A 19,283-nucleotide genomic window follows, 5' to 3' on the forward strand; every position below is an offset into this window, starting at 1 on the left:
CAAAAAATCAAGGCATTTTCAAGCTGGGAGCCAGTGAGGACAGGCGTGATGGGAGAATGAAACTTGGTGTGAGTTGGGACATGTGCAGCAGAGTCTAGGCCCTGAAGTCTGGAATTCCCTCCTTGAACCTCTCCGCATCTCTTCCTCTTTTTAAGACGCTCCTTAAAACCTACCTCTTTTACAAAGCTTCTGGTCACCAGTCCTAATGTCGCTTTCAACAACAACAACTTATACTTATATAGTGCCTTTAATGTCGTAAAATATCCCAAGGCACTTCACAGGAGTGTTATAAAGCAAAATTAGTTACCGAGCCACGTTTTTTTTTATTCATTCACGGGATGTGGGCGACGCTGGCCAGGCCAGCATTTATTGCCCATCCCTAATTGCCCTTGAGATGGTGGTGAGCTGCCTTCTTGAACCGCTGCAGTCCATTTGGGGTAGGTACACCAACAGTGCTGTTAGGAAGGGAGTTCCAGGATTTTGACCCAGCGACAGTGAAGGAACGGCAATATAGTTCCAAGTCAGGATGGTGTGTGACTTGGAGGAGAACTTGCAGATGGCGGTGTTCCCATGTATTTGCTGCCCTTATCCTTCTAGTTGGTAGAGGTCACGGGTTTGGAAGGTGCTGTCTAAGGAGCCTTGGTGCATTGCTGCAGTGCATCTTGTAGATGGTACACACTGCTGCTACTGTGCGTCGGTGGTGGAGGGAGTGAATGTTTGTAGATGGGGTGCCAATCAAGTGGGCTGCTTTGTCCTGGATGGTGCGAACTTCTTGAGTGTTGTTAGAGCTGCACCCATCCAGGCAAGTGGACAGTATTCCATCACACTCCTGACTTGTGCCTTGTAGATTGTGGACAGGCTTTGGGGAGTCAGGAGGTGAGTTACTTGCCTCAGGATTCCTAGCCTCTGACCTGCTCTTGTAGCCACGGTATTTATATGGCTACTCCAGTTCAGTTTTCGGTCAATGGTAGCCCCTAGGATGTTGATAGTAGGGGATTCAGCGATGGTAATGCCGTTGAATGTCAAGGGGAGATGGTTAGATTCTCTCTTGTTGGAGATGGTCATTGCCTGGCACTTGTGTGGCGCGAATGTTACTTGCCACTTATCAGCCCAAGCCTGGATATTGTCCAGGTCTTGCTTCATTTCTACGCAGACTGCTTCAGTATCTGAGGAGTCGCGAATGGTGCTGAACATAAGGCGATATTAGGGCAGATGACCAAAAACTTTGTCAAAGAGGTAGGTTTTAAAGAATTTCTTAAAGGAGAAAAGTGAGGTGGAGAGGCAGAGAGGTATAGGGAGTGAATTCCAGAGTGTAGGGCCTAGGTAGTTGAAGGTGCAGCCACCAATAGTGGAGCGATTAAAATTGGGGATGCTGAAGAGGCCAGAATTAGATGAGCGCAGATATCTTGGAGGATTGTAGGGTGGAGGAGATTACAGACTTAGGAAGGTGCAAGGCCAGGGAATGATTTGAAAACAAGGATGAGAATTTTAAAAGCAAGCCATTGCTTGACGAGGAGTCAGTGTAGGTCAGTGAGCACCAGGAATAATGGGTGAGTGGGACTTAGTGCAAGTAAGGATTTGGGCAGCTGAGTTTTGAATGACTTCAAGTTTACAGAGGGTAGAATGTGGGAGATCAGCCAGGAGTGCATTTGAATAGTCAAGTCTAGAGGTAACAAAGACATGGATGAGGGTTTCAGCAGCAGATGAGTTACTACAGGTGCAAAGTCAGGCAATGTTACCAAGGTGGAAATAATGATGTCACAAATATGTGGGTAGAAGCTCATCTTTTTTTTTCGAGATACAGCACTGAAACAGGCCCTTCGGCCCACCGAGTCTGTGCCGACCAACAACCACCCATTTATACTAATCCTACATTAACCCCATATTCTCTACCACATCCCCACCATTCTCCTACTACCTACCTCCACTAGGGGCAATTTACAATGGCCAATTTACCTATCAACCTGCAAGTCTTTGGCTGTGGGAGGAAACCGGAGCACCCGGCGGAAACCCACGCAGACACAGGGAGAACTTGCAAACTCCACACAGGCAGTACCCAGAACTGAACCCGGGTCGCTGGAGCTGTGAGGCTGCGGTGCTAATCACTGCGCCACTGTGCCACCCATAATGACAATGAGAAACAAATCTGAGGGTCAAATATGACACCAAGGTTGAGAGCAGATTGCTTTAATCTCAGACTGTTGCCAGGGAGAGGGATGGATTCGGTAGCTCAGGAACGGAGTTTGGAGTGAAAACAAGAAAAACAATGGCTTCAGTCTTCCCAATATTTAATTGGAGAAAATTTCTGCTCATCCAGTACTGGATGTCGGATAAGCAGTCTGATAATTTAACAACAGTGCAGGAGTCGAGAGAGGTGGTGGTGAGGTAGAGCTGGAGTTATTGGCTTACAGGTAAAAACTAACACTGTGTTTTCAGATGATGTCACCGAGGAGCAGCATGTAGATGAGAAATAGGAGGGGGCCAAGGATAGATCCCTGGGAGGCACCAAGTGTAATGGTGCGGGAGCAGGACAAGAAGCCACTGCAAGTGATTCTCTGACTACGATAAGATAGCTAAGAATGGAACCAGGTGAGAGCAGTCCCACCCAGCTGGATGACAGTCAAGAGGTGTTGGAGGAAGATGGCATGGTCAACTGTGTCAAAGACTGCAGACATGTCAAGAAGTATGAGGAAGGAAAGTTTACTTTTGCCACAGTGACACAGGATCTAATTTGTCACTTTGATCAGAACCATTTCAGTACTGTGAAAGGGGCAGAAACCCGATTGGAGGCAGTCAAACATGGAGTTCAGAGAAGATGCGCACAAATTGGGAGGCAAGGATGATGGGGTCAAGGGTTAATTGTTTTTTGAGAGGGGTCACGATGGAAGATTTAATGGAGAGACAGATAGCACCTGAAGTGAGAGAACCATTAACAACATCAGCTAACATGAGGATAAGGAGGGGAGGTTAGGTGGTCAGCAGTTTAGTGGAAATAGGGTCAAGGGAGCATGAAGTGGGTATCATGGACAAGATGAGCTCAGAGTGGGGTCACAGGTCGACAACTGCTCCCATTCACCAACGGTCCGCCAACCCCTTCATCGCCATCGCCCTACCACTACCTTTCCCACCAGGACAAATTAAAATTCCCATCTTTCTGTTGAAATCCCTCCATGGTCTTGACCCTCTCAATAACCCTACAACCTCAGAGAACTTTGTAGTTCTCCAACTCTGACCTCTTGCACATCCCTCACTTCCTTCAGCACACCATTGGTGGTATTTTATTACAGGGCTTATTAGCTTGCTTCTGAGTGAGAAGGTTGTGGTTTCATGCCTGATTATGGACTTAAACACATAATCAATGCTAAATTCTAGAGCAGTTACGAGGGAGTGCGACATTGTCAGAGATGTCACCTTTTTTGAATGAGACATTAAGTTGAGGCACATCAGCCTGCTTAAGCAGATGTTAAAAATAAGCCATGGTGCAGTTCAAAGAAGAGTGGGGTGACTTCCTGGGCAGAATTCGCCCCTCAACCAACTCCAGAAGAAAACAGACTAAATGATCTTTCATTCATTTGCTGTTTGTGGCATCTTGCCGTGCAAAGATTAATTGCAACATTATCTACTCTACAACAGCGACAACCAATAGATTTAATTTGGTGGTGCCACAGTAGCTACCATGCGACTTCTCGCCCCTCCCCCGACCCCCAACCAACCCCCTCTGATCGGAACCTCAAATGCCCTCCTACCACCATGCTCCCACTATCAATCGAATTAATCTATTGGTTGTAAAACAGAATTCCCGAGGACTTGATGAGGCACTATATAAATGCAGATTATTTATTACTAATATCACTAGGATTTCAACAAGCATTTTCAATTAATTCCAAAATTATTTCCAGATATTTAGGCTATTCAATTACAATCTCATAACAATTGTTCAAATATTTACTACTGAAAAATAACTTCCATTCTGACACAGGGAGATAGGTCAGTAACTAGAAGAGATAAGATAACTGGCATTAAGATCAAGGGGAACATGAGGATCTTTTTCTTTTAAGCAGTGAATAACTGCAATCTGAAATCCAGTGCCTGAAAGGGCGGTGGGAGCAGATTCAATACTACCTTTCAATAGACAATAGGATATAAACTCGAAGGAGAAAATTTGTAGGACTATAGGGAAAGAACAGGGGAGTGGGACTAATTGGATAGCTCTTTCAAAGCTGGCACACGAACAATGGGACAAATGACTTCCATATCTGTTGTATCATCTATGATTCCATGACTGTACTAAGTTACGATTGAAGGTTCCAGGCAAGAGATGCAGGGAGGAATGTGAGGAAGAACTTTTTTACACAATGAGTAGTAATGGCCTGGAACTTGCTGCCTACAAGAGTGGTGCAAGTGCAGACGATGAATGATTTCAGAAGGAAATTGGATGGGCACTTGAGGGAAATGAACTTACAAGGCTACGGAGATAATGCCAGGGAACGGGACTGATTGAATTACTCAATACACTGAATGGCATCTGTCTGTGCCGTTATGACCCTACGACTTTATTCTCTGTTTTAAGATTGTTCTTTACCTCAATTATCTCTAAACGTAAATCTGTCAACCATACTCCCACCAAAATGTCATCCTTTGTTCCTGAGCGTAATAAATGTATGGGACAAAGACCTCCAACCTAGAATGTCATAAAGCAAAGATGGGGGGGGGGGGGCGGTGTATGCTGATGCATGGCTGGTTAACACAGGGTTATCGTAGAATCACAGAATGAGAGCTATTCAACCAGCCGCACTGTCCCACTCTTTCCCCATAACCCTGCAAATTTTTTCCCTTCAAGTATTTATCCGATTCCCTTTTGAAAGTTATTACTGAATCTGCTTCCACCACCCTTTCAGGCAGCGCATTTCAGATTATAATAACTCATTGTGTGAAAAAATGTTTCCTCACATCCCCTCCAATTTGCTAATTACCTCTATGTCCTTTGGTTACTTCTGTCAGTGGCAACAGTTTCTCCTTATTTACTATCAAAGCCCTTCATAATTTGAATACCACGATTGGATCTCCCATTTGCCTTCTCTTCGTTCAGGTGAACAGTCCAGCCTAGGAACAGAAGTAGGCCATTCAGCCCCTCAAGCTTGTTCTGCATTCACTGAGATTATGGCTGATCTGTATCTGAACTTCATCCACCTACCTTCGCTCCATATCCTTTAATACCCTTGTCTAAGAAAAATGGATTGACCTCAGATTTAAAATTAGCTAGTCTCTCCGGAAAACTGAAGTCCCACTTCCCTGGTAGCATTCTAGTAAATCTCCTCTGCATGGACTTGACATCCTTCCTAAAGTGTGGTGCTTAGAATTAGGATGGAAACATTTTTAACCCTTCCTGCCAGTTGGGAAAATGACAGGATTGGGTACAATGTTGAATTGACACCCTCCCTGACTTTATTCTCCGTTCAAATCACTGAGTAATATTAGCCAGGTGTTAAAATCACCATTCTACCTTATCCTGTGGCTCTCCCATCTGCCAAGTTGGGTTAAAATTGCCCCCAATATCTCAGCTGGGGCCGAAGTGATTTATAAAGGTTCTTCAACTACAAGGATCTTCTAAGATGAACTTACATTCTTGCAGTGCACAAGTACTAAAATGCAGCCATCCATTTTCTGACTTTAATTATTAAATGTAATATCTTAACAAATCCCATTTGGCAATTTTAAGGACAATTTATTTCTTCTCGAATGATTTCTTGAAAAAAATTATTAAATTTGGATCATCAATTGTGAAAGGGTTCGTTTTGCAGACTCGAAGCTCGGACTTTTCCCTGATATGATGGGAGACATGGTTAACCTAAAGATCAATCTCAATATGGGAACTAAGGAAAAATAATATCAAAAAGAGATGGCTGCTATTTCTGAATTATTTACAAGGCATATGGTACATAGTTAGGTAATCCACCTGTTCTATTTGGTTGGTGATCTCAGAGTTTACTTACTTCTGCCCATAAAATCTAGGATTGATCCCCTTATGTTCAGTGTTATGCTCTGGTCGAAAAATTACCATAATTTATACCAAATGTGTTTGGTTTATATGCAGTAGTTTTCATCCCCTTCCTGCTGTACACTTTCAGACTTCTGTGCCCAGGCTCCAAATGGCAATTGCACTTCACACCTTCATAAAACTGATATAATATGTAAGATAAAAGAGCTTCTCAATACAGATTCAAGAAGCCTGCGACCACAAAATTACTTAATGACGTATATTTATAAAATTGAAAAATTTTACTTTAAATAGTAGCAGACATTGATTATTTCCATCGCAACACCACCTCCTTCCACCTCTATCATGTTGCCGTGCTCCACCCCGCCTCAACCCACCTGCTGCTGAATCTCTCACCAATGCCTTAACTTGACAATTCCTATGCTTTCCTGCCTGAACTCCCATCCTCTATAAACTCTAGCTCTGCTCCCACTATCCTGTATTGCACCAGCTCCAGCTCGTTCATCACTAATGGGAAGATTCTTGGTAGTGTAGATGAGCAGAGAGATCTTGGTGTCCAGGTACATAAATCCCTGAAAGTTGCTACCCAGGTTAATAGGGCTGTTAAGAAGGCATATGGTGTGTTCGCTTTTATTAGTAGGGGGATCGAGTTTCGGAGCCACGAGGTCATGATGCAGCTGTACAAAACTCTGGTGAGGCCGCACCTTGAGTATTGCGTGCAGTTCTGGTCACCGCATTATAGGAAGGATGTGGAAGCTTTGGAAAGGGTGCAGAGGAGATTTACTAGGATGTTGCCTGGTATGGAGGGAAGGTCTTACGAGGAAAGGCTGAGGGACTTGGGGTTGTTTTCGTTAGAGAGAAGGAGGAGGAGAGGTGACTTAATAGAGACATACAAGATAATCAGAGGGTTAGATAGGGTGGATAGTGAGAGTCTTTTTCCTCGGATGATGATGGCAAACACGAGGGGACATAGCTTTAAGTTGAGGGGTGAAAGATATAGGACAGATGTCAGAGGTAGTTTCTTTACTCAGAGAGTAGTAGGGGCGTGGAACGCCCTGCCTGCAACAGTAGTAGACTCGCCAACTTTAAGGGCATTTAAGTGGTCATTGGATAGACATATGGATGAAAATGGAATAGTGCAGGTCAGATGGTCGGCGCAACATCGAGGGCCGAAGGGCCTGTACTGCGCTGTAATGTTCTAATTCTAATTCTAATTCTAATTCTTGTCCTTGCTGACTTGCAATCCCACGAAGCCTCCAAATTAAAATTCTCATCCTTGTGTTTGTATCCCTTCAAGATCTTGCCCCTCCCTAACTTTGGGGCCTTCTCCCAATCTACAATCTTCCAGAATTTTCAATTCCTCTGGCTATGGCCTCTTACTTCCCTACTTTCTTCGAGAATCAGAATCGTGGAACGATTACAGCACAGAAGGAGGCCATTCGGCCCATCGTGTCTGTGCCAGTTCCCATGCCCCATAGCCCTGCAAATGTTGTTCTCTTCAGGGGCTTATCCAATTCCCTTTGAAAACCTCGACTGAACCTGCCTCCACCACACTCTCAGGCAGTGCATTCCAGATCCTAACCACTCGCTGCATAAGGAGGTTTTCCCTCATGTTGCCTTTGCCATTCATTGGAAATCTGTGTCCTCTGTTTCTGGATCCTTCCACCAATGGGAACAGTTCCTCTTTATCTACTCTGTCCAAACCCCTCCTGATTTTGAACACCTCTATCAAATCTCCTCCAATCTTCTCTAAGGAGAAGAAAGCCAGCTTCCCCAATTTATCCATGTAACTGAAGTCTCTCATCCCCCGAACCAATCTCATAAATCTTTTCTGCACCCTCTCTAAAGCCTTCACATCCTTCCAATAGTGTGGTGCCCAGAATTTTACACAATGCTCCAGTTGCAGCTGCACCAATGTTTTATAAGGGTTCATCATAGCTTCTTTGCTTTTGTAGTCTATGCCTCTAATTAGAAAATCCAGGTATTTGTATGCCTTTTTAACCATGTTCCCAAACTGCCCTGCCACCTTCAGCAATTTATGCACATATACCCCCAGGACTCTCTGTTCCTGCACCCCCTTTAGAATTATGCCCTTTATTTTTTGTTGCCTTTCCTCAGTCTTCCTATCACTTCACACTTCTCTGCATTAAATTTTATCTGCCATGCCTGCCTCTTCAACCCAGCCTATCTGGGTTAGCAGCTCAATATCCCGGGATATAGAATCTTCAGGCGAGACAGAGGAGTGGGTAAAAGAGGAGGGGGCATTGCAATATGAGTTAAGGAGTCAGTTACTGCAGTAAGGAGAGATGATATCTTGGGGGCATCAAATGAAGCTTTATGGGTAGAGTTTAGGAATAAAAAAGGGACAGCCACATTGCTAGGTGTTTATTATAGACCCCCAGATAGTCAGCGGGAAATTGAGGAGCAAATATGTGCACAATTCGCAGAGGTGTGTAAAAATAATAATAGGGTAATTATATTAGGTGATTTCAACTTTCCCAACATTAATTGGGATAGTCATCGTGTTAAGGGCTTAGATGGAGTGGAGTTCTTAAAATGTATACAGGAGAACTTTTTGGCTCAATATGTGGAGGATCCAACAAGGGAGGGTGCAGTGCTGGACCTAATTCTGGGGAATGAAGCCAGTCAGGTGGTTGATGTGTTGGGTTGAGGGGTTGGTGGGGGTGCATTTTGGTGACAGCGACCACAACATGGTACAATTTAAGCTTGTTATGGAGAAAGCTATAGACAAGTTGCAAAAAAAGGTTTTGGATTGGGGGAGAGCGAATTTTAGTAAAATAAGGCAGGATCTGGCCAAGGTAGACTAGAAAGAGTTACTTGTCGGGAAATCTACAGAAGAGCAGTGGGGGGCATTCAAAAAGGAAATGGGGAGGGTACAGGCCCAACATGTTCCCTCCAGGGTAATAGGTAGGAGCAACAAGCCCGAAGAACCATGGATGACCAGAAACATTCAGGGTACGATGAGAAGGAAAAGAGAGGCTTTTAGCAAATACAAGGAGAGCAAATCAACGGAAGCATTCGTGGAGTACAGAAAGTGTAGGATGGAGCTTAAGAAAGCAATTAGGAGAGCAAAGAGGGGATATGAGAAAGCTCGAGCTGGTAAAAGTAGGGAAAATCCCAGGATATTCTGTAAGTATATCAATGGGAAGAGGATAACCAGGGAAAGAGTAGGACCCATTAGGGACCAAGGGGGAAATCTGTGGGTGGAGCCAGAGGACATTGGTAGGATGTTGAACGAATACTTCACATCTGTCATCACCCAAGAGAATGAGGACGTAGATATGGAACTCAAAGAGAGAGAGACTATGAGGTTCTTGAGAAAATTGTTGTAGGGAGTGACAAGGTATTGGAGGTTTTGGCAGGCTTAAAAGTGGACAAATCTTCAGGTCCGGACGATTTGTGTCCCAGGATGCTGTGGGAGGCGAGGGTAGAGATTGCAGGGGCTCTGACCCAAATTTTTAATTCGTCTCTGGTACGGGGGAGGTGCCAGAGGACTGGAGAACAGCTAATGTGGTCCCACTATTTAAGAAAGTTTGTAGAGATAAGCCAGGGAACCACAGACCAGTGAGTCTACGTCAGTGGTAGGGAAACTATTGGAGAAAATTCTCAAGGAGAGAATCTATCTCCACTTGGAGAGGCAAAATTTGATTAGGAATAGTCAGCATGGCTTTGTCAAACGGAGGTCATGCCTAACAAATTTGATTGAATTTTTTGAGCATGTGACCAGGTGTGTAGATGAGGGTAGTGCAGTTGATGTAGTTTTCATGCTTTTCAGCAAAGCCTTTGACAAGGTCCCACATGGGAGACTTATCAAGAAAGCAAATGCACATGGGATAAAGGGTAACTTGATAAGGTGGATTCCAAATTGGCTTAGCTGTAGGAGACAGAGAGTGATGACAGACGGCTGTTTTAGTGACTGGAAGTCAGTGTCCAGTGTCGTACCACAGGGATCTGTGCTGGGTCCCCTATTGTTTATATAAACAATGTCATTTATACAAACGACATAGATGACTATGTGGGGGGTAGGATCGGTAAGTTCGCTTATGACACAAAGATTGGCCGAGTGGTTAACAGTGAGGTTGAGTGTCTTGGGCTACAGGAAGATATAGACGGAATGGTCAAATGGGCAGAAAAGTGGCAGATGGAATTTAACGCTGAAAAGTGTGAGGTGATACATTTTGGAAGGAGTAATGTGACACAGAAGTATTCAATGAATGGCCTGACACTGGGAAGTTCCGAGGAACAAAGGGACCTTGGTGTGTTTGTCCATAGATCTCTTAAGGCAGAAGGGCAGGATAATAGGGTGGTGAAAAAGGCATATGGGACACTTGCCTTTATCAATCGAGGCATAGATTACAAAAGCAGGGAGGTCATGTTGAAGTTGTATAGAACTTTGGTAAGGCCACAGCTGGAGTACTGTGTGCAATTCTAGTCGCCACATTATAGAAAGGATGTGATTGCATTGGAGGGGGCGCAGAGGTGATTCACAAGGATGTTGCCTCGGATGGAACATTGAAACTATGAAGAGAGGTTGGATAGGCTTGGGTTGTTTTCACTGGAGCAGAGAAGACTGAGGGGTGACCTGATCGAAGTGTACAAGATTATGACGGGCATGGACAGGGTGGATAGGGAGCAGCTGTTCCCCTTAGTTGAAGGGTCAGTTATGAGGGGTCACAAGTTTAAGGTGAGGGGCAGGAGGGTTAAGGGGGATTTGAGGAAGAACTTTTTTACCCAGAGGGCAGTGGCGGTCTGGAATGCCCTGCCTGGGAGGGTGATAGAGGCGGGTTTTCTCACATCCTTTAAAAAGTACCTGGAGGAGCACTTGGCACGTCATAACATTCAAGGCTATGGGCCAAGGGCTGGTAAATGGGATTAGGTAGACAGGTCAAGTGTCTTTAATGCATCGGTGCAGACGCGATGTGCCGAAAGGCCTCTTCTGCACTGTATTATTCTGTGATTCTGTGATCTGTGTCCACTTGAAGTCTATCACAATCCTCCTCACAGTTCACAATACTTCCAAGTTTTGCGTCATCTAAAAATTTCAAAATTGTGCCCTGCTCACCCAAGTCTAAGTCATCAATACATATGAAGAAAAGCAGTGGACCTAAATACTGACCCTTGAGAAACCCCAGTGTATGCCTTTCTCCAGTCTGAAAAATGGCCATGCACCATTACTCTCTGTTTCCTGTCACTCAGCCAACTTCATATATATGCTGTCCCCTTTATTCCATGGGCTTGAACTTTGCTGACATGCTGTGTTATGTGACACTTTATCAAATGCCTTTTGGAAGTCCATGTACAGCACATCAACTGCATTACCTTCATCAATCCTCTCTATTGCCTCATCAAAAAACTGAATCAAGTTCGTTGAACACAATTTGCCTTTAAACAAATCCATGATGACTTTCCTTAATTAATCTACACTTGTTCAAGAGACTGTTAACTTTTCCCCGAATTATTGTTTCTAAAAGTTTTCCTACCACTGCGATTAAACTGACTGGCCGGTAGCTGCTGGGTTTGTTCTTACACCCTTTTTTGAACAAACGTCTCATACTCTAAGGGGGCCAACACTTACTTTAGCTAATCTCTTCCTTTTTATATATTTTTAGAAGCTTTTACTGTCTATTCTTATATTTCTTGCTAGTTTACTCTCACACTCTAATTGCACCCTTTTTATTTTGTTTTAGTCATCCTCTGCTAGTTTCTAAAATGTTCCCAATCTTCTGTCCTCCCACTAATCTTTGCAGCATTGTACACCTTTTCTTTCAATTTGATACTATCCTTAACTTCCTTAGTTAGCCACAGATGGTGCGTCCTTTTCATAGAATCTTTCTCAATGGAATACATTTTTGTTGAGAGTTATGAAATATCTCCTTTAACGCCTGCCACTGCTTCTCTACGTCCTATCTTTTAACTTATTTCTCCAGTCCACTTTAGCCAACTCTGTCTTCATACCCTTGTAATTGCCTTTATTTAAATTTAAGACACTAGTTTCAGACCCAAACTTCTCACCCTCAAACTGAATGTGAAATTCTATCATGTTATGATCACTCTTGCCTCGAGGATCTTTTACTATGAGGACATTTATTAATCCTGTCTCAATGCATATTACCAGGTCTAAAATAGCCTGTTTTCAGTTTGGTTCCAGAATGTATTGTTCTAAGAAACTAATACACTCTATGAACTCATCCTCCAGGCTACCTTTGTCACTTTGATTTGTCCAATCTATATGAAGATTAAAATCACCCACGATTATTGCAGCACCTTTCCTACAAGCACCTATTATTTCTTGATTTATATTCTGTCCTACAGTGTAGCTATTGTTTGGGGGACTATAAACTACTCCCACTGGTGATTTCTTTCCTTTGCTATTTCTTATTTCCCCCCAAACTGATTCTACATCTTGATCTTCTGAGCCAAGATCATTTCTCACTACTGTGCTGACCTCAACTTTTATTAAATCCTTTTCCTTTATTCTTATCCCTCCAAAATGTCAAACATCCTTGAATATTTAGTTCCCAGCCTTGGTCACCTTGCAACCATGTCTCTGTCATGGCTATCATATCATGAGGGGTCTGGACAGAGTAGATAGAAAAAAACCATTCCCATTGCCAGAAGGGTCAAGAACCAGAGGACAATGGTTTCAGGTAAATGCCAAAAGCACCAGAGGCAGCATGAGGGAAACCATTTTTATGCAGCATGTGGTTAGAACTTAGAGTGCACTGCCTAAGATCCTGGTGGAGGCCAATTGAATCATGGCTTTCAAAAGAATATTGGATAATTATCTGAAGAGCAAAAAAAAAATTGCAGGGCTATGGGGATAGGACTTGCTGAGTTGCTCTTGCAGAGAGCCAGCATGATCATAACAGCTAAATGGCCTCTTTCTGGGCTGTAATGCTCTATGCTTCTATACATAAATATGCTTATAATATATATAATACATATATAAAATTGGGTAATTCCGTCTTCAATAGCCCATGGAAACCATACTGCTGTAAGTGACTGGAATTAATCTTACACACATGATTCGTATTATGAAACTATCCTCCTCTCCCTGCATTTTGCTGGAGAAATCGCCCAGCTTTTATCACTGCTGCTCAGTGTTGAGTTCTATTTGCTGTAGTTTGTAAAATTACTTTTCAAATAGTCTCTGATTGCTATGTAAATAAACTTTGCTTGCTGTAAAATGCACTGTTCGGGTGCAAGACATAATTAAGTCCCACCCCACTTTAAACTCAATGACTGACACAGTGCAACTCATTGGATGACACAGTGTTGCCAAAAGACACTCCGGTCAAACCAGCCAACTCACTGAACTCAACATAAACTGAGATTCTTTTCAACCAGACCACCTGCAGTTTGTCTAACATACTGTTAAGGTATTAGTGTTCCAACTGCAATGGAAATACATCTCACCTTATTCCAGAGGAAATCTCTCATCCATGCTAATCACAGCCCTTTTGCTAAATTTAAGCTTCTCTGAAGATGGTTTACTGAATATTCCAAACTGGGTTATATATGTTGTTGACTTTCTCTGACACATCCCCAGCTGATATTGAATGTTTTTCTCGCTGGATGATTAGCGATCTAAGCATTAAATAGCCCTGACTCTCCTCCCACAGGGCAATTGGACCATCAGCTGAAAGAATACTTTATTTCGCCTTGTTACTCCTGAAAACTGTTCAACAAAAGAATAATTTTAGTGCCATACCATGAATTTTGGCAACAACGTCAATCATTATTGAAATAATTTCACCAGATAATTGAAACTGTCATGACTGAATTATGAAAATTATGAAATTGTGTATTATTTTGCTTGAAAGTGTGAAAATAAACTCTTAGAAACTAGTGCCTCGAAATTAGGCTTTTCCAGTATTAGCATCAGTATATTCAACATGGTCATATGACATTCCATTGTCCACTTTTTGTTTGAAATATGGTACAAGGAATATCACACGTTTGTGCAAATGTAGCTGACGATATATAGGCGTGAGTCTATTTATTTATTTAATTTAGAGATACAGCACTGAAACAGGCCCTTCGGCCCACCTAGTCTGTGCCGACCATCAACCACCCATTTATACTAATCCTACATTAATCCCATATTCCTACCACATCCCCACCTTCACGAGGGGCAATTGATAATGGCCAATTTACCTATAAACCTGCAAGTCTTTGGTTGTGGGAGGAAACTGGAGCACCCGGCGAAAACCCACGCGGTCGCAGGGAGAACTTGCAAACTCCACACAGGCAGTACCCAGAATCGAACCTGGGTTACTGGAGCTAGGAGGCTGTGGTGCTAACCACTGCACCACTGTGCCGCCCAACTGTCCCGTCTAGTACTGGACCTGAATGATTGAACTAGTAATATCTGAGCTTGATAATTCTCATTCTTCTCACCTTAAACTTTCAGAATCTACCAAGAATGGTATCACATGTAACACAACCACATCACATTCCATAACCATATACAACTCCACTGGACCCATCTTTTGATCCTTTGTTCTCCCATTAACACTCCTCTTTTTGCCTTGCACCATCATCACTTTTGTCATTGAATTACTCCTGCCCTCCAACTATCACAGACCTTCCCTCTTGTTCTTTGCTGTGCCTCTCCCCACTCCCCCACCCACATTTACCTGACTCTGTATTTGCTTATAAACTGTTAAATCTCTTAACTTTTTCCAATTCCGATGAAGTCACAGAAGTTGCCTGACCCGCTGAGGTTTTTCCAACATCTTCTATTTTAAAATACAAAATTTCCACTTTACGTAATATTTTGCTTTTGTATCACATTCTGTGTGTTTCTATCAGACGTTTGGTGCAGTTTTAGGGACTTTCTCCTCTGCCGGTAAAGCACAAAACAGACCTCCTACTTTTCTGAAGCCAACATACAGTGAATCACAGAGGAATGAAAGTTTAAAGGGTGCCTCATTATTAAATTATCATATGCTGTGCACTTCTGCGATTCATATTGAGAAGCTGAACAGTGGGTACTTGTTATCCACTAGTATTGACCACGGATAACCCAATTTTAAAGAATTGCAAATGACTTTGCAAAACTATACAGAACCATTTGCTAGTTATTGGATTACAGTTGGATTAGTAAATTTAAGAAAAAAATACATTCAAAAGCTTTTTATTAGTGTCCTTGTACCCAAATGAGCCAGCTTAAGGTTCTGAGCCACAGTGAAGGCCTGCAAAGAAGAGCAATTAGCGGAATCTCCCAATGGTAATTAGCGTGATCTGGGTGTGGCCAGTTTTGTGTGCGGAGCTAGCTTTTAGCTTAATGTTTCTTTAAACTAGACAAAAGATCGCAGAAACTGGATTGGCACCAAAAGTAATTTGTACTTAAAATTCCGCAATCTTTTGCGCAGGTCATGCCCATTTTGGGCGAACTGCGCTGAGAAAAATAGTACAACCGAGCGGAAACTCCAAGCCGTGGAGTTTGTGAATAGCGACTAAAATATGAAAGAAGCCGATAGTATGTTAATATGTCGTGCATAATGCAATCAAATGCTTCATTTCACCAACCAGGGAAATAACACAGCGAGAGTTTGATGAATGATCTGCTGTGATGAAGAGTTAATACAGTTCCTTACTGCGAGGGAAGTGAGGTGGGTTGTCATTGACATCACTGAGAGTAACGGTGATTGATGTCGTTCCAGATAAACCTCCCATCTGTCCAACCATATCTTTAGCTTGTATAACGAGTAGGTAGCGATCCTTGGCCTCCCTGTCCATGTTAGGTAGAGCCGTTCTGATGATTCCTGAAAGATATATCCAAAAAGATCCGTTGTAGGGCTCCATATGTCTGAAACATGAGTGGCAGGGCAATTTCATTCATTCAGCATGCACTTAAGTAGTTGCCTCACTGTTCAGGGGCAGTTTCCATTGACTCATTTAATATCACTCCAATCTCACCAATTGCTTAAAGTTGTAAATAATTTACTACGTTTGTGTAACAGGTTTCATAGAATCATATAGCACATGATAAAGCTATCCAATTAGTTCCACTCCCCAGCTCTGTCCCCATAGCCCTGTAACTTCTTCCTTTTCAAGTGTATGTCCAACTCTCTTTTGAAAGTTACTACTACCCTTTTAGGCAAATCACACGTACTCGCTGTGTTAAAGAATTTCTCTTAATTTCCCCTTTATTCTTTTTCCTGCCCCATCGGTGTCCTCTGGTTACTGACACTCCTTTCAGTGGAAACAGTTTCTCTTTATTTACTTAAACAAAAGCCTTCCTAGCTTTGAACGCCTCTATTAAATCTCCCCTTAACCTTCTCTGCTCTAAGGAGAATAATTCGCTAGTCTTTCCTCATCCCTGGTATCATATTGGAAGTCTCCTCTGTCCCCTCTCCAAGGCCTTGACATACTTCCTAAATTGTGGTGCTCACAATTGGACAAAATCCAGCTGAGGCCTAACCAGTGATTTGTAAAGGTTTAGCATAACATCCTTGCCTTTGTATTCTGTGCCTCTAATTACAAAGCCAACGATTCCAGGTGTTTGATTTAACTTGTTCTTACTGTAACTTTTAAAATAAAATAAAGAATTTTCACTGCAATATCAATCTCAAAACATCTAGACCTTGAAATCACACATTTGATATTACCATATGAACAATTACTTCACTCCAATCAAATTCCTTCATCCTTGATTTTAACATAAACATCAAGCTATTTAAAATGAACAGACAAGCTAGCACCTCTGCTTGAAATGGCAGCAAGAAGAACTTGAGACAAACATAAATTAAATGATTCTATGACATTGTCACTCAGCTTAATTCCCAGGCTATAAATATCAATGTTAACAGGTGATATCAAATAAAAGTGCATGTAAAATATCAGGTGAGTACATCAGGCTTGGATTTATTGTGATGAATAATTTCACTCAATATAATGATGCTCTGTGCTTCACAATTCTGCATTCAAAACAATTAAGAAAGAAGTTAGTTAAGGGAAAGCTTGGTTCCTTCACAGACCTGTTAACTTAATCAGGTCAGATGGAGTATTTAACCAATATCACAGAAATGCTGTGATTCTTTTTAAAACAGAAAAGGTTAATAATACAAGTTAATGCAGATTTATTTTTCCTCCATAAAGTCATGTTGCGATGTTCCGACTCTTGCACAACTTAACATAATAGCATTACAAAGTCTATAATAATCTCGAATAAGTAAAATGTGATTATCTCTTGATCTCCAATGCACTACCAGATGGAGTGTGTGTGAATGAGAAAGATTAGAGATTGCAACAACTCTCTGTAATAAATTCTGGTTTGTGGTTTCTTTTTAATACGATTTAGTAGCTCAACGAAGAACACATTCAATTCCTGTTAGTAACGGCAATTGAACATAAGAGCATAAGAAATGGGAACTGGAGTAGGCCATACGGTCCCTCAAGCCTGTTCCACCATTCAATAAGATCAGGGGTGATCTTCAACTTCAAACCCACTTTCCCATGCGACCTCCAGAGAAAGCGATTAATAAGTGCTGGAGTGTTGACTTGGGTTGCATTCGAGTGTTGAAGTGGAAGTTTGGTGACTGAGGATAATTAAGGGTTAATTTTATCTTAAGTCTAGTCTGTCTTTTATTTAGCAGATTAACTTAACAGTTGCTGTTTGGGTTGGAGAAGGTGAGTTTTAGACCAGCTTTAAACAGAGTTCACTCAGGCTCTGCTTGTAGCTGCATCTTGTTAATTAGATAATTGGCTTAAACCAGTTTTCAGGGGCCAGAGTCAGTCAGTATAAAAGTGGGCCATCTTACAGTGCTGACCTTGTTTGCCCTGGAGTGCTGACTTGGGTTGCATTTGGTGACTGAGGAAGTTCGGTGAGGAGGGAGCGAGGAGCTCCTTTCATTTCCTACCTGTCCTCAGAGTGAGGGGAGCCGAGAGTTTCCAAACAGCACAGATGCCTGGTGAGTAAGTCCTGGTGGGTATTTTTCAAAGTGGATTGAATTGCAAGTCATTGTTTTAGCAAGACTTAGTTGCTTTTTAAAATTATAATCTTCTAAAGTTTTAAATTTAAAGGGTTTAGTCATGGCAGGAGAGCTTGAAGCCGTGGTTTGCTCCTCTTGTTGCATGTGGAAATCCGGGAACATTTCCAGTCCCCGGGACCAGCATGTGTGCAGGAAGTGTGTCCAGCTGCAGCTCCTGGAAGCTCGGGTTTCAGAGCTGGAACGGTGGCTTGAAACACTGTGGAGCATCCGCGAGTCTGACAGCTTTGTGGATAGCATGTATAGAGAGGTGGTCACACCGCAGCTGAAGGGACTTGAGGAAGGAAGGGAACGGGTGACCACCAGGCAGTCCAAGAGAATCAGGCAGGTAGTTCAGGAGTCCCCTGGGGTCCCGCTTGCAAATCAGTATTCCATTTTGGAGACTGATGAGGCTGGTTCCTCCAGGGAGTGCAGACAGAGCCAAGCTTCTGGCACCGCAAGCAGCCTATCTGCACAGGAAGGGGAAAAGAGAGGAAGAGCAATAGTAATAGGGGATTCTATAGTCAGGGGAACAGATAGGCGCTACTGTGGCTGTCAACGTGACTCCGGGATGGTGTGTTGCCTCCCTGGTGCCAGGGTCCAGGATGTCACTGAACTGCTGCAAGGCATCCTGAAGGGGGAGGGTGATAAGGCAGAGGTCATGGTACATATTGGTACCAATGACATAGGTAAAAAGAGGGGTGAGGTCTTGCATCAAGAATTCAGGGAGTTAGGCGGTAGACTAAAAAGCAGGACCTCTCGGGTTGTAATCTCTGGATTACTCCCAGTGCCACGTGCTAGCGAGTATAGAAATAGGAGAATAGCACAGATGAATGCGTGGCTTAAGAGTTGGTGCAGGAGGGAGGGATTTATATTCCTGGACCACTGGGACCGTTTCTGGGGAATCTGGGACCTGTACAAGCAGGACAGTCTACATCTGAACCAGAGGGGGACTAACATCCTTGCGGGCGGGTTTGCTAGTGCTGTTGGGAGGAGTTTAAACTAATTTGGCAGGGGGAAAGGATGCAGACCCTTAGCAGAATAGGGACACAGCTAAACACAGGAAAGCGAACAAGTCAGAGGGAATACAGCGGAAGTAATTTTCTAGGGAGTAAGACCAGGATGGATGGCTTCTACTTTAATGCCAGGAGTATTGCAGGTAAAACGGATGAGCTAAGGGCAATGATTGACACGTGGAATTGTGATATAGTAGCCATCACAGAGACATGGTTGAGCGAGGGGCAGGATTGGCAGCTCAATATCCCGGGATATAGAATCTTCAGGCGAGA

General features: G+C 42.9%; 1 protein-coding gene across 2 annotated transcripts in view; it reads right to left on the minus strand.

Annotated features, from left to right (window-relative positions):
- The window catches only part of LOC137369515 (cadherin-7-like), a 151,310-nt gene that overhangs the window by 85,978 nt on the left and 46,049 nt on the right, over nt 1-19,283 (minus strand). For both annotated transcript variants that reach the window (XM_068030774.1, XM_068030775.1), the window contains one exon: nt 15,622-15,789. In XM_068030774.1, the coding sequence (XP_067886875.1) occupies nt 15,622-15,789 (168 nt within the window). The remainder of the gene's footprint in view (nt 1-15,621; nt 15,790-19,283) is intronic.

The sequence above is a fragment of the Heterodontus francisci genome, chromosome 5 (assembly GCF_036365525.1).
Source record: "Heterodontus francisci isolate sHetFra1 chromosome 5, sHetFra1.hap1, whole genome shotgun sequence".
Taxonomy (NCBI): domain Eukaryota; kingdom Metazoa; phylum Chordata; class Chondrichthyes; order Heterodontiformes; family Heterodontidae; genus Heterodontus; species Heterodontus francisci.